Source organism: Bufo bufo, chromosome 6 (assembly GCF_905171765.1).
Source record: "Bufo bufo chromosome 6, aBufBuf1.1, whole genome shotgun sequence".
NCBI classification, from domain to species: Eukaryota; Metazoa; Chordata; class Amphibia; order Anura; family Bufonidae; genus Bufo; species Bufo bufo.
In genome coordinates, this window is record NC_053394.1 from 359,531,462 (window position 1) to 359,544,126 (window position 12,665).

Genomic DNA, 12,665 nt, shown 5'->3' on the forward strand with positions numbered 1-12,665 from the left:
CAGTTTTGATAAATCTGCCTAACTAGCGCGACTAAGCTGTCCTTAGACAATAAGACGCCACTGAAAAACACTTTTTTTAATAAAAAAAAAAAAAGGGGTCCTAAGGCCACATAGAAGTTGTCGGTTATTTTCGGGGCTCTCAGCTCCGGACACTGGCAGCGGTCTCGGATGCGCACCCCAGTGGGGGCTTCCTGTCAGGGCCGGCGCAGGCAGTGAGGAGGACAGCCCCGGGGGCCTTCCTCGGGTCTCTGACATCAAGCGGGAAGCTGGAAGTGAGCGAGAATAATGGAGGAGCTGGACGAGCAGCCGGCTGAGACGGTAATAACCCTGAGCACATGGCGGCCGCGTGTATAGGAATGTCAGCGCCCTGTGAGCCGCATGTACTACCACCCCCATCATCCCCGACATGCTGTGTGTATGCTTCTGTAATATGCCCATGTCATGGCTGCCACTAATTCACGGAGATCTCCATTCATCTCTATGTGATTCATGAAACTGTCCGCAGCAGCCAATCGCAATGCAGCTTTCATTTTCAGACAGGGTAAGAAATGAAAGCTGAGTTTTGATTGGTGGCTATGGGCAACAAGGCCAGTGTCCTAGATCTGTGGCAGACGCAGGCACTTATTTTTTTTTGGGTGTTAGGCACCCCAGCAGTCGGACCTTCGCCGATCAAACACTTATCCCCTATCCTGGGACAACCCCTTTGACATATACTTACTGCGCATTCGCCAAAATAATTTGCCACAAATAAGGGCCAGACAAGAGGATGCTGATGCCTGGCTCTGTCAGTCAAGGTGAGGGGGCGTGGAAGGCAGAGATGCTGAGGGCCCACCCTTCTGCGCAACGAAGCCCTAGTTGACTTATTGAAGTCAGTTTTCGGTGGAACTGAGCAATGAATTTTTGAGATGCAGGTATGGCTGTAATAAGCAGGGTCAACCCTACCAGGCAATATGCCTGGGCTGATAGGGTTCCTCCTGCTGACAGGTGCCATTTAATTTTTTTATTTTTCATTTTTATTTTTACAATTTTTCTGTATCCCCTAGATTGTTCAAGGACTTGGTCGACAGAACACACACATTGGGTTTGATTGGGGACCGGGAGAACTGCTGCTGTATGAGACCCGCTACCCAAACACAGGTATGTCGTTTTGTTCCTTGAAGGATATGTCCAGTTTTTGTCAGTTCCTCCCCAAATAATACCAGGAATTGCATCACCGCAAGCCTTGTTGTGAGCGCAACTTTTGTAGTCACAGAAGAAGAAAGAGAAGCCGGGCAGCGCGAACAAGTCGATGAATGAATATATATATATATATATATATATATATATATATATATATTAACCCCTCCATCCCTATTTTACTTTGTATTCTGTATTAAGAATGCTATTATTCTCCTTTTATAACCATGTTATAAGGGAAAATAATAAAATCTCCACAGCACCTAACCCAAACCCGAACTTCAGTTTAGAAGTTCGGGTCTGGGTACCAAACATGCCGATTTTTCATTAAAACCAAACATGCGTTTTCATTAAAACACTTTGCACTCGCAGGGAAAAATCGCTAATTTTCCCACAATGCACCGGCATCTTTTCCCGCACGTCACCCGCAACGCCTGTGTGAAAGAGGCCTAAGGCCTCTTTCAGACGGGCGTTGCGGGAAAATGTGCGGGTGCGTTGCAGGAACACCCGCGATTTTTCCGCGCGAGTGCAAAACATTGTAATGCGTTTTGCACTCGCGTGAGAAAAATCACGCATGTTTGGTACCCAAACCCGAACTTCTTCACAGAAGTTCGGGCTTGGGATCAGGGTTGTGTAGATTGTATTATTTCCCCTTATAACATGGTTATAAGGGAAAATAATAGCATTCTGAAAACAGAATGCTTAGTAGGTGATCAATTGAGGGTTAACAAAAAATAAAAAAATTAACTCACCTTCTCCTCTTGTTCGCGTAGTTCCCGGTCTCTTCTTTACTTCTTTACTTCTTTAATGATGAGCTATGGGCTAAAGGACCTTTGGTGACGTCAGATCACATGCTCCAATCACATGGTCCATCACCGTGGTGATGGACCATGTGATTGGAGCATGTGATCTGACGTCACCACAGGTCCTAGCCGGTAGTTAATCTTTTAAGAAGTAAAGAAGAGACCGGGAACTACGCGAACAAGAGGAGAAGGTGAGTTAATTTTTTTATTTTTTGTTAACCCTCAATTGATCACCTACTAAGCATTCTGTTTTCAGAATGCTATTATTTTCCCTTATAACCATGTTATAAGGGGAAATAATACAGTGAATAGACTGTCACCTAGCAACCATGCGTGAAAATCGCACCGCATCCGCACTTGCTTGCGATTTTTCACGCAACCCCATTCACTTCTATGGGGCCTGCGTTGCGTGAAAAACGCAGAATATAGAGCATGCTGCGATTTTCACGCAACGCATAAGTGATGCGTGAAAATCACCGCTCATCTGAACAGCCCCATAGAAATGAATGGGTCGGTACGCAGTGCCGGGTGCAATGCGTTCAACTCACGCATCGCATCCGCGCGGAATACTCGCCCGTGTGAAAGAGGCCTAAGGGTACATGCACACGTTCAGGATTCATGTGTGGATAATCCGCAGGTGTTCGCAGGCAAATCCGTGCGGTCAATCCGCATCATTTGATGCGGATTTGTATGCAGATTTTACTAAGTGAATGAAGAAAATCCGGTCAGGAAAAATAAAATAAATTGACATGCTGCGGATTTTAAAATCTGCACTGAAAGAATCCACATCGTGTGCATTGAGAATTTCAAATTATTATAGAATACAATGTACATAACCTACGGTGCGGATTTTCCGTGCGCTATCCTGATCGTGTGCATTTAGCCTAATAGGACATGTTCTATTTTTTTGCGGAACGGACATGCGGACATACGGAAACGGAATGCACACGGAGTAACTACTGTTTATTTTGACCCTTTGAAATGAATGGTTCCGCATAAAGTCCGCTAAAAAACCCTGAACAGACACGAAAATAAAATACGTTCGTGAGCATGAGCCCCAAAGGAGATACTATGGAAAGGCATAGGTAGCTGATTTAAAAGGGAATTCCTGTTATTTCAAGTTATTCTCTAGGGCATAACTATTAGAGAGGTGGGGGTCTGACCGCTGACACCCCCGATGATCACGAGAAAGAGGGTTCAAGAAAGGAATAGAGCAGTAGCATGCCCACAGCTCTCTCTGTCAGTCTCATAGCGATATTAGAGTTCAATATAATTTTTTCCAATACGTTGCCTGGATGGTTCTAATTGCAGCGGGTCCCAAAGTGAAGTGGATCCTTAGTCACAAAAACCCGTACATATATGAAAGGGGCCGCGCAAAACTCCAAGCCAATAAGACTGATATGCGACTTCCAGCAAGCACACACTAGCTACGTTAGGCGTTTCTTTCCATTAACATCCTGTGAGACATTAGAGAAGACACGCACATAGTGAAGCACTGCAACAACCAGCTGTTCCTCCTCTCGATATTATACTCACAAGTGTATAAGTAGAATATGCGCCCCAAAAGAAAGCCAACCAGTAGGTCCTCTGCACGGTTTCTCTCATTGTGCCTCCTACAGATGGTTCAATATTGCTCCCATAGTGAAAATCCGTATTTTAAAATTCATAAATATGGTTTTATACTCGCATTTAAATAGAATAAGATGTGCAACAATAAAATCAACACAAGTCAATGCTCCTGCCCAACCCAGGTTTCGCTCCAAATGGCTTCATCAGGGGCGTCTCATAGAGATGAATGGAGTGGCAGTAGGCATGCTCGACCTGCTGCTTGATTCACTTCGGGGGTCCTCTTGTGGTCAGTGGGGGACTCCCACCAATCCACTCTGTGGATAGAGGATAACTTGAAATACGTAGAATACCACCTTAAAGGGGTTTTGTCACTTCAGTAAATAGCATTTATCATGTAGAGGAAGTGAATACAAGGCACTTACTAATGTATTGTTATTATCCATATTGTTTCCTTTGCTGGCTGGATTCATTTTTCCATCACATATGTTGCTCGTTTCCATGGTTATGACCACCCTGCAATCCATCAGAGGTGGTCGTGCTTGCACACTATAGGAAAAGCTCTAGCCTATGTGAGCTCCCACAGTCCCGGCCACCGGAGAGGCTGGCGCTTTTCCTATAGTGTGCAAGCACGACCACCACTGATGGATTTCAGGGTGGACGTAACCATGGAAACGAGCAGTGTATAATGTGATGGAAAAATGACTCCAGCCAGCAAAGGAAGCAATATGTACAATCACAATACATTAGTAAGTGTCTTGTATTAACCACCTCAGCCCCCAGTGCTTAAACACCCTGAAAGACCAGGCCACTTTTTACACTTCTGACCTACACTACTTTCACCGTTTATTGCTCGGTCATGCAACTTACCACCCAAATGAATTTTACCTCCTTTTCTTCTCACTAATAGAGCTTTCATTTGCTGGTATTTCATTGCTGCTGACATTTTTACTTTTTTTGTTATTAATCGAAATTTAACGATTTTTTTGCAAAAAAATGACATTTTTCACTTTCAGTTGTAAAATTTTGCAAAAAAAACGAGATCCATATAGAAATTTTGCTCTAAATTTATAGTTCTACATGTCTGATAAAAAAAAAAATGTTTGGGTAAAAAAAAAAATGGTTTGGGTAAAAGTTATAGCGTTTACAAACTATGGTACAAAAATGTGAATTTCCGCTTTTTGAAGCAGCTCTGACTTTCTGAGCACCTGTCATGTTTCCTGAGGTTCTACAATGGCCAGACAGTACAAACACCCCACAAATGACCCCATTTCGGAAAGTACACACCCTAAGGTATTCGCTGATGGGCATAGTGAGTTCATAGAACTTTTTATTTTTTGTCACAAGTTAGCGGAAAATGATGATTTTTTTTTATTTATTTTTTTCTTACAAAGTCTCATATTCCACTAACTTGTGACAAAAAATAAAAACTTCTATGAACTCACTATGCCCATCACGAAATACCTTGGGGTCTCTTCTTTCCAAAATGGGGTCACTTGTGGGGTAGTTATACTGCCCTGGCATTCTAGGGGCCCAAATGTGTGGTAAGGAGTTTGAAATCAAATTCTGTAAAAAATGACCTGTGAAATCCGAAAGGTGCTCTTTGGAATATGGGCCCCTTTGCCCACCTAGGCTGCAAAAAAAGTGTCACACATCTGGTATCTCCGTACTCAGGAGAAGGTGGGGAATGTGTTTTGGGGTGTCTTTTTACATATACCCATGCTGGGTGAGATAAATATCTTGGTCAAATGCCAACTTTGTATAAAAAAAATGGGAAAAGTTGTCTTTTGCCAAGATATTTCTCTCACCCAGCATGGGTATATGTAAAATGACACCCCAAAACACATTCCCCACCTTCTCCTGAGTACGGCGATACCAGATGTGTGACACTTTTTTGCAGCCTAGGTGGGCAAAGGGGCCCATATTCCAAAGAGCACCTTTTGGATTTCACTGGTCATTTTTTACAGAATTTGATTTCAAACTCCTTACCACACATTTGGGCCCCTAGAATGCCAGGGCAGTATAACTACCCCACAAGTGACCCCATTTTGGAAAGAAGAGACCCCAAGGTATTCGCTGATGGGCATAGTGAGTTCATGGAAGTTTTTATTTTTTGTCACAAGTTAGTGGAATATGAGACTTTGTATGAAAAAAATAAATAAAAAAAAAATCAGCATTTTCCACTAACTTGTGACAAAAAATAAAATATTCTAGGAACTCGCTATGCCCCTCACGGAATACCTTGGGGTGTCTTCTTTCCAAAATGGGGTCACTTGTGGGGTAGTTATACTGCCCTGGCATTTTCCAGGGGCCCTAATGTGTGGTAAGTAGGTAAATGACCTGTGAAATCCGAAAGGTGCTCTTTGGAATGTGGGCCCCTTTGCCCACCTAGGCTGCAAAAAAGTGTCACACATGTGGTATCGCCGTATTCAGGAGAAGTTGGGGAATGTGTTTTGGGGTGTCATTTTACATATACCCTTGCTGGGTGAGAGAAATATCTTGGCAAAAGACAACTTTTCCCATTTTTTTTATACAAAGTTGGCATTTGACCAAGATATTTCTCTCACCCAGCATGGGTATATGTAAAATGACACCCCAAAACACATTCCCCACCTTCTCCTGAGTACGGCGATACCAGATGTGTGACACTTTTTTGCAGCCTAGATGCGCAAAGGGGCCCAAATTCCTTTTAGGAGGGCATTTTTAGACATTTGGATACCAGACTTCTTCTCACGCTTTGGGGCCCCTAGAATGCCAGGGCAGTATAAATACCCCACATGTGACCCCATTTTGGAAAGAAGACACCCCAAGGTATTCAATGAGGGGCATGGCGAGTTCATAGAAATTTTTTTTTTTTGGCACAAGTTAGCGGAAATTGATATTTTTAATTTTTTTCTCACAAAGTCTCCCGTTCCGCTAACTTGGGACAAAAATTTCAATCTTTCATGGACTCAATATGCCCCTCACGGAATACCTGGGGGTGTCTTCTTTCCGAAATGGGGTCACATGTGGGGTATTTATACTGCCCTGGCATTCTAGGGGCCCTAAAGCGCGAGAAGAAGTCTGGAATATAAATGTCTAAAAAATTTTACGCATTTGGTTTCCGTGAGGGGTATGGGGAGTTCATGTGAGATTTTATTTTTTGACACAAGTTAGTGGAATATGAGACTTTGTAAGAAAAAAAAAAAAAAATTCCGCTAACTTGGGCCAAAAAAATGTCTGAATGGAGCCTTACAGAGGGGTGATCAATGACAGGGGGGTGATCAATGACAGGGGGGTGATCAATGACAGGGGGGTGATCAGGGAGTCTATATGGGGTGATAACCACAGTCATTGATCACGCCCGTGTAAGGCTTCATTCAGACGTCCGTATGCGTTTTGCGGATCCGATCCATCTATCAGTGGATCCGTAAAAATCATGCGGATGTCTGAATGGAGCTTTACAGGGGGGTAATCAATGACAGGGGGGTAATCAATGACAGGGGGGTGATCAGGGAGTCTATATGGGGTGATAACCACAGTCATTGATCACGCCCGTGTAAGGCTTCATTCAGACGTCCGTATGCGTTTTGCGGATCCGATCCATCTATCAGTGGATCCGTAAAAATCATGCGGATGTCTGAATGGAGCTTTACAGGGGGGTAATCAATGACAGGGGGGTGATCAGGGAGTCTATATGGGGTGATCACCACAGTCATTGATCACGCCCCTGTAAGGCTTCATTCAGACGTCCGGATGCGTTTTGCGGATCCGATCCATCTATCAGTGCATCCGTAAAAATCATGCGGACATCTGAATGGAGCTTTACAGGGGGGTAATCAATGACAGGGGGGTGATCAGGGAGTCTATATGGGGTGATCACCACAGTCATTGATCACGCCCCTGTAAGGCTTCATTCAGACGTCCGGATGCGTTTTGCGGATCCGATCCATCTATCAGTGCATCCGTAAAAATCATGCGGACATCTGAATGGAGCTTTACAGGGGGGTAATCAATGACAGGGGGGTGATCACCACAGTCATTGATCATGCCCCTGTAAGGCTTTATTCAGACGTCCGGATGCGTTTTGCGGATCGGATCCATCTATCAGTGCATCCGTAAAAATCATGCGGACATCTGAATGGAGCTTTACAGGGGGGTAATCAATGACAGGGGGGTGATCACCACAGTCATTGATCATGCCCCTGTAAGGCTTTATTCAGACGTCCGGATGCGTTTTGCGGATCGGATCCATCTATCAGTGCATCCGTAAAAATCATGCGGACATCTGAATGGAGCTTTACAGGGGGGTAATCAATGACAGGGGGGTGATCACCACAGTCATTGATCATGCCCCTGTAAGGCTTCATTCAGACGTCCGGATGCGTTTTGCGGATCGGATCCATCTATCAGTGCATCCGTAAAAATCATGCGGACATCTGAATGGAGCTTTACAGGGGGGTGATCAGGGAGTCTATATGGGGTGATCACCACAGTCATTGATCATGCCCCTGTAAGGCTTCATTCAGACGTCCGGATGCGTTTTGCGGATTGGATCCATCTATCAGTGCATCCGTAAAAATCATGCGGACATCTGAATGGAGCTTTACAGGGGGGTGATCAGGGAGTCTATATGGGGTGATCACCACAGTCATTGATCATGCCCCTGTAAGGCTTCATTCAGACGTCCGGATGCGTTTTGCGGATCCGATCCATCTATCAGTGCATCCGTAAAAATCATGCGGACATCTGAATGGAGCTTTACAGGGGCGTAATCAATGACAGGGGGGTGATCAGGGAGTCTATATGGGGTGATCACCACAGTCATTGATCACGCCCCTGTAAGGCTTCATTCAGACGTCCGGATGCGTTTTGCGGATCCGATCCATCTATCAGTGGATCCGTAAAAATCATGCGGACATCTGAATGGAGCTTTACAGGGGGGTAATCAATGACAGGGGGGTGATCAGGGAGTCTATATGGGGTGATCAGGGGCTAATAAGGGGTTAATAAGTGACGGGGGGGGGGGGGGTGTAGTGTAGTGTAGTGGTGCTTGGTGCTACTTTACTGAGCTACCTGTGTCCTCTGGTGGTCGATCCAAACAAAGGGGACCACCAGAGGACCAGGTAGCAGGTATATTAGACGCTGTTATCAAAACAGCGTCTAATATACCTGTTAGGGGTTAAAAAAAACACATCTCCAGCCTGCCAGCGAACGATCGCCGCTGGCAGGCTGGAGATCAACTCTCTTACCGTCCGTTCCTGTGAGCGCGCGCGCCTGTGTGCGCGCGTTCACAGGAAATCTCGGCCATCGCGAGATGACGCGTATATGCGTGACTGTGCGCAGCGCTGCCACCTCCGGAACGCGATCCTGCGTTAGGCGGTCCGGAGGTGGTTAACTTCCTCTACATAATAAATCCCCTTTTGGCCTCTTGCACACGACCGTATGTCTTTTTCGGTCCGTTTTTAATGGATCCGTTGTTCAGTTTTTTGTTTCCGTTCTGTAGTTCCGCAAAAAATCTCCATATGCGTTCCTTTTTTTGCGGATCGCAAACGGAAACATAAAATCCGTAATCATTACTGTAATGTACAGTTTTTTTTTTTTTTTTTTTAATCAAATCGTTTTTATTGATCAAATAAAGTTAACTTATTATATGACATTACATGTCCTCGTCTTTTCATTCACAAATGCAGAGTCAGAATAAAGCAGTAGCATATGACAATATCATGGGAAAATCACCATATAGCTGTATACAATGTAAGCATACAAGAAAAAGCAATTGCACATTTACATGGCCACAACATAACTTACCCCCCCTCCCCCCCATAGATCAGAGCGCAAATACCTCCAAAATATCCTATATTACAACATGAGTACGAGACAACCATTCATTCCACAACTTCTCAAACTTCTGAGGACATCCTCTCCTAGCAGACACCCCCCTTTCCAATGTCAACATATCATGCACCTTTCTCACAAACTCCTCCGATGTTGGCGGACTCCCCTGGATCCACCTCTGCGCCACCAGCTTCCTAGCCACATACAGAAGCCTCCCCACTGCCACCTTCACCAGCTCGCCCCCTCCAATATCAGTCACATAACCCAGCACACATACCTTAGGGTCCTTTTGCAACCTCAGCTCCAGATTGCGATTAAGCAAAGTCAACACTTCATCCCAGAAACTGCTGATCCCTGGACAAGACCAAAGCATATGTAGCAGATCTGCACCTTCCTCCATACACTTTGGACATTTGTCGTCAGTTCTAACACCAACTTTCCGTAAAAATCCCGGAGTTTTATATACTCTGTGGATGATGAATCATTGTGACAGCTTGCCCTGTTCACTTAAGGACACTCTGGGAACTACCTCCAGAATATCTTCCCACTGATCTTTAGAAATGTCCCCCAGATCATCCTCCCATTTCCTCATCCTTGTAAGTGGGAACCCTTTTAAAAATTAGTCTAGTAGAAGAGTATATACCTGCGATATCAAACCTCTCTCTTCTCCCCCCCCCCCCCCCCCAACCGGGAGAACCAATTTGTGAACCACATCCATTTTAGCTATAATACAACCTTTCCTCACCGTGACATCGTAGGCGTGCCTCAATTGCAGATACTGATAAAACCAAACCCTAAGATATTAAATTCTTGCTGCAAACCCTGAAAAGATTTAATTACATTCCCCTCAGTCAGTTGACCTATCCTCATTACCTCATTAGATTCCCAGTTCCGGAGTCCTGACAGAAATAAGAATTCTGGCAACAAGTTATTGTTCCAAACTGGGGAAAGTTCACCGACGCCACCCACACCTCTAAGCTGCTTCACCTTCGCCCAGACTTTCTTCATAAGTTCAATGAGCAATACCTTCTCTCTCCCCACATGCATTCCCGACCCCTCCAGTATACACATAAGGTCCCGGCTGCCCAACCAGTGCTGCAGTATCCATCCCGTCACATCCGGCAGCTGGAGGTCAATCCAGCCCTTAAAGTGCTGACACTGGGAGGCTAAGAAATAGATCCAGGCATTGGGAACAGCCAAACCTCCTTCAGTCTTAGGGTATTGCAGCGTCTCCAGCTTAATCCTATCTTGGCCGTACTTCCAGATAAGATCTCTGAACATCGAATGTATTTTCCTAAATCTATCCAAAGGAATCCACACGGGGAGCATTGTTCAATACATAAAGCAGCTGGGGCATCATCACCATTTTGTAAAAGGTTTACTCTACCCACTGCCGATAAAAAGAGTCTACATCATGTCCTTACCTTTAGCCTAAAAGTAGCTAGCAACGGGGTTAAATTAAGTTCTTCAAAATCCAACAGTCTAGGTGTTATATACAACCCTAAATATTTAAATTTACCTACCCAGGGTACCAAACTATTGACTCGCCCACCTGAAAGGGCCTGCCCATCTACCGGCATCAAAGCAGACTTCTGCCAATTTATCCGAAGCCCCCAAATCTATCTATTAGAGCCATGGCCGCATCCAGAGAATTCCCAGTGTCGCCCAAGAATAACATAGTGTCATCAGTGTACATAGCCCACTTTATTTTGCATCTCACCATATCTAAACCCCACAATATGAGGTGACAGGCGAATAAGGGCCGCAAGTGGCTCAATTGCTAGAGCAAACAACAAGGGCGACAGTGGGCACCCCTGTCTGGTGCCTCTGGCCAAAGCAAAGCTGTACACTAATGTTTTTAAAACAGTAAACACATGTGCAAAGTGGACATGGATCCGCAAAAAACGGATGACATACCGATGTGTTCCATATGCATTCCGTATTTTTTGTGGACCCATTGACTTGAATGGAGCAACGGATCGTTATTTGCGGGCAATAATAGGACAAGTTCTATCAACTAGCGGAACTGATATACGGAAACAGAATGCATATGGAGTGCATTCCATTTTTTTTTTTTGCGGAACCATTGAAATGAATGGTTCCGCATACGGACCGCAAACACGAAACGGGGAAAAAAAACTGTTTGTGTGCAAGAGGTCTTAAGGCTACATTCACATGACTATTTCTGGTCCGAGTCAGAGCTTCATTTTTTGTGGATCCATTCATTTCTATAGGGTTGCAAAAAATGCAGACATTGCACTGATGTGCAATGTCTGCATTTTTTTTTTGCGGAACCATTGAAATGAATGGTTCCGCATACGGACCGCAAACACGAAACGGGGAAAAAAAAACTGTTTGTGTGCAAGAGGCCTTAAGGCTACATTCACATGACTATTTCTGGTCCGAGTCAGAGCTTCATTTTTTGTGGATCCATTCATTTCTATGGGGTTGCAAAAAATGCAGACATTGCACTGATGTCCTCTGTGTGCAGTCCACATCCGTGCGGCCGTCCTATTCCTGTCCGTTTCGCAGACAAAAATAGGCATTTCTTTAATAGGGCCCATGAAACGTGCAGGATGCACACAGCCGATATTCCTTTTGCGGATCTGCGATTTGTGGACCGCAGAGTGGATACAGCCGTGTGAATGTAGCCTATAGGCCGCGATATGCCATGTGATTCCCTGATGTACCCTCACTGGCCAGTTATCTCAAGCTGCTGGAAGAAGGCAGCTCCCAGAAATCACGTTCCTGCAGCCTCTTTCCGGCCTGTGCCCCATAGACAAGCTAGAGCTGGGAGTAATACCACTGCTTCTCTCTGCAGACAATGCACATCTGGCAACCGCAGGCCGCGTATCCTTCCTGCGCAATGATGACGATCTCTACTCGCCAGCGCTGAGGAAGCTTTTCAATGAGTCACATGGAATTTTTGTGGACCTGCAAAAGAGCGAAGAAGAAGCAGCGTCCAGCAGGACACGTAAAGCACAGTATGTAAAAAATAGAAGCGCGATGGCCGCTGGGGACCATTTATATTGACACGTGGTCTTTTATAGATATGTCCGTCTAATAGCTGTCGGCCAATCGCTTATTCTGACCACCGCTATTCCTTCCTATTCATGTGAAGACGCATGTACTGTATTCCCAGTGGGGATCAGGCATGTTGAATTCCACTGTTCCCACCCCTTCTTTCCCCCGATGTCTTGCGGGACACCCACATACACATTAGATGTGGGCCAACTTCAGGCAGTTCATCTAATGTGAATAGCCCCTGTTCAGACACCTCTGGGAAATAACAATGTCGGAGCA

General features: G+C 45.0%; 1 protein-coding gene across 2 annotated transcripts in view; it reads left to right on the plus strand.

Annotated features, from left to right (window-relative positions):
- The first annotated feature begins 206 nt into the window (after nt 1-206).
- Nucleotides 207-12,665, plus strand: part of NUP85 (nucleoporin 85) — a 37,214-nt gene continuing 24,755 nt past the window's right edge. For both annotated transcript variants that reach the window (XM_040435675.1, XM_040435674.1), the window contains exons 1-3: nt 207-318; nt 1,044-1,137; nt 12,184-12,346. In XM_040435675.1, coding sequence (XP_040291609.1) covers nt 286-318; nt 1,044-1,137; nt 12,184-12,346 — 290 coding nt within the window. In that variant the 5' untranslated portion in view covers nt 207-285. The remainder of the gene's footprint in view (nt 319-1,043; nt 1,138-12,183; nt 12,347-12,665) is intronic.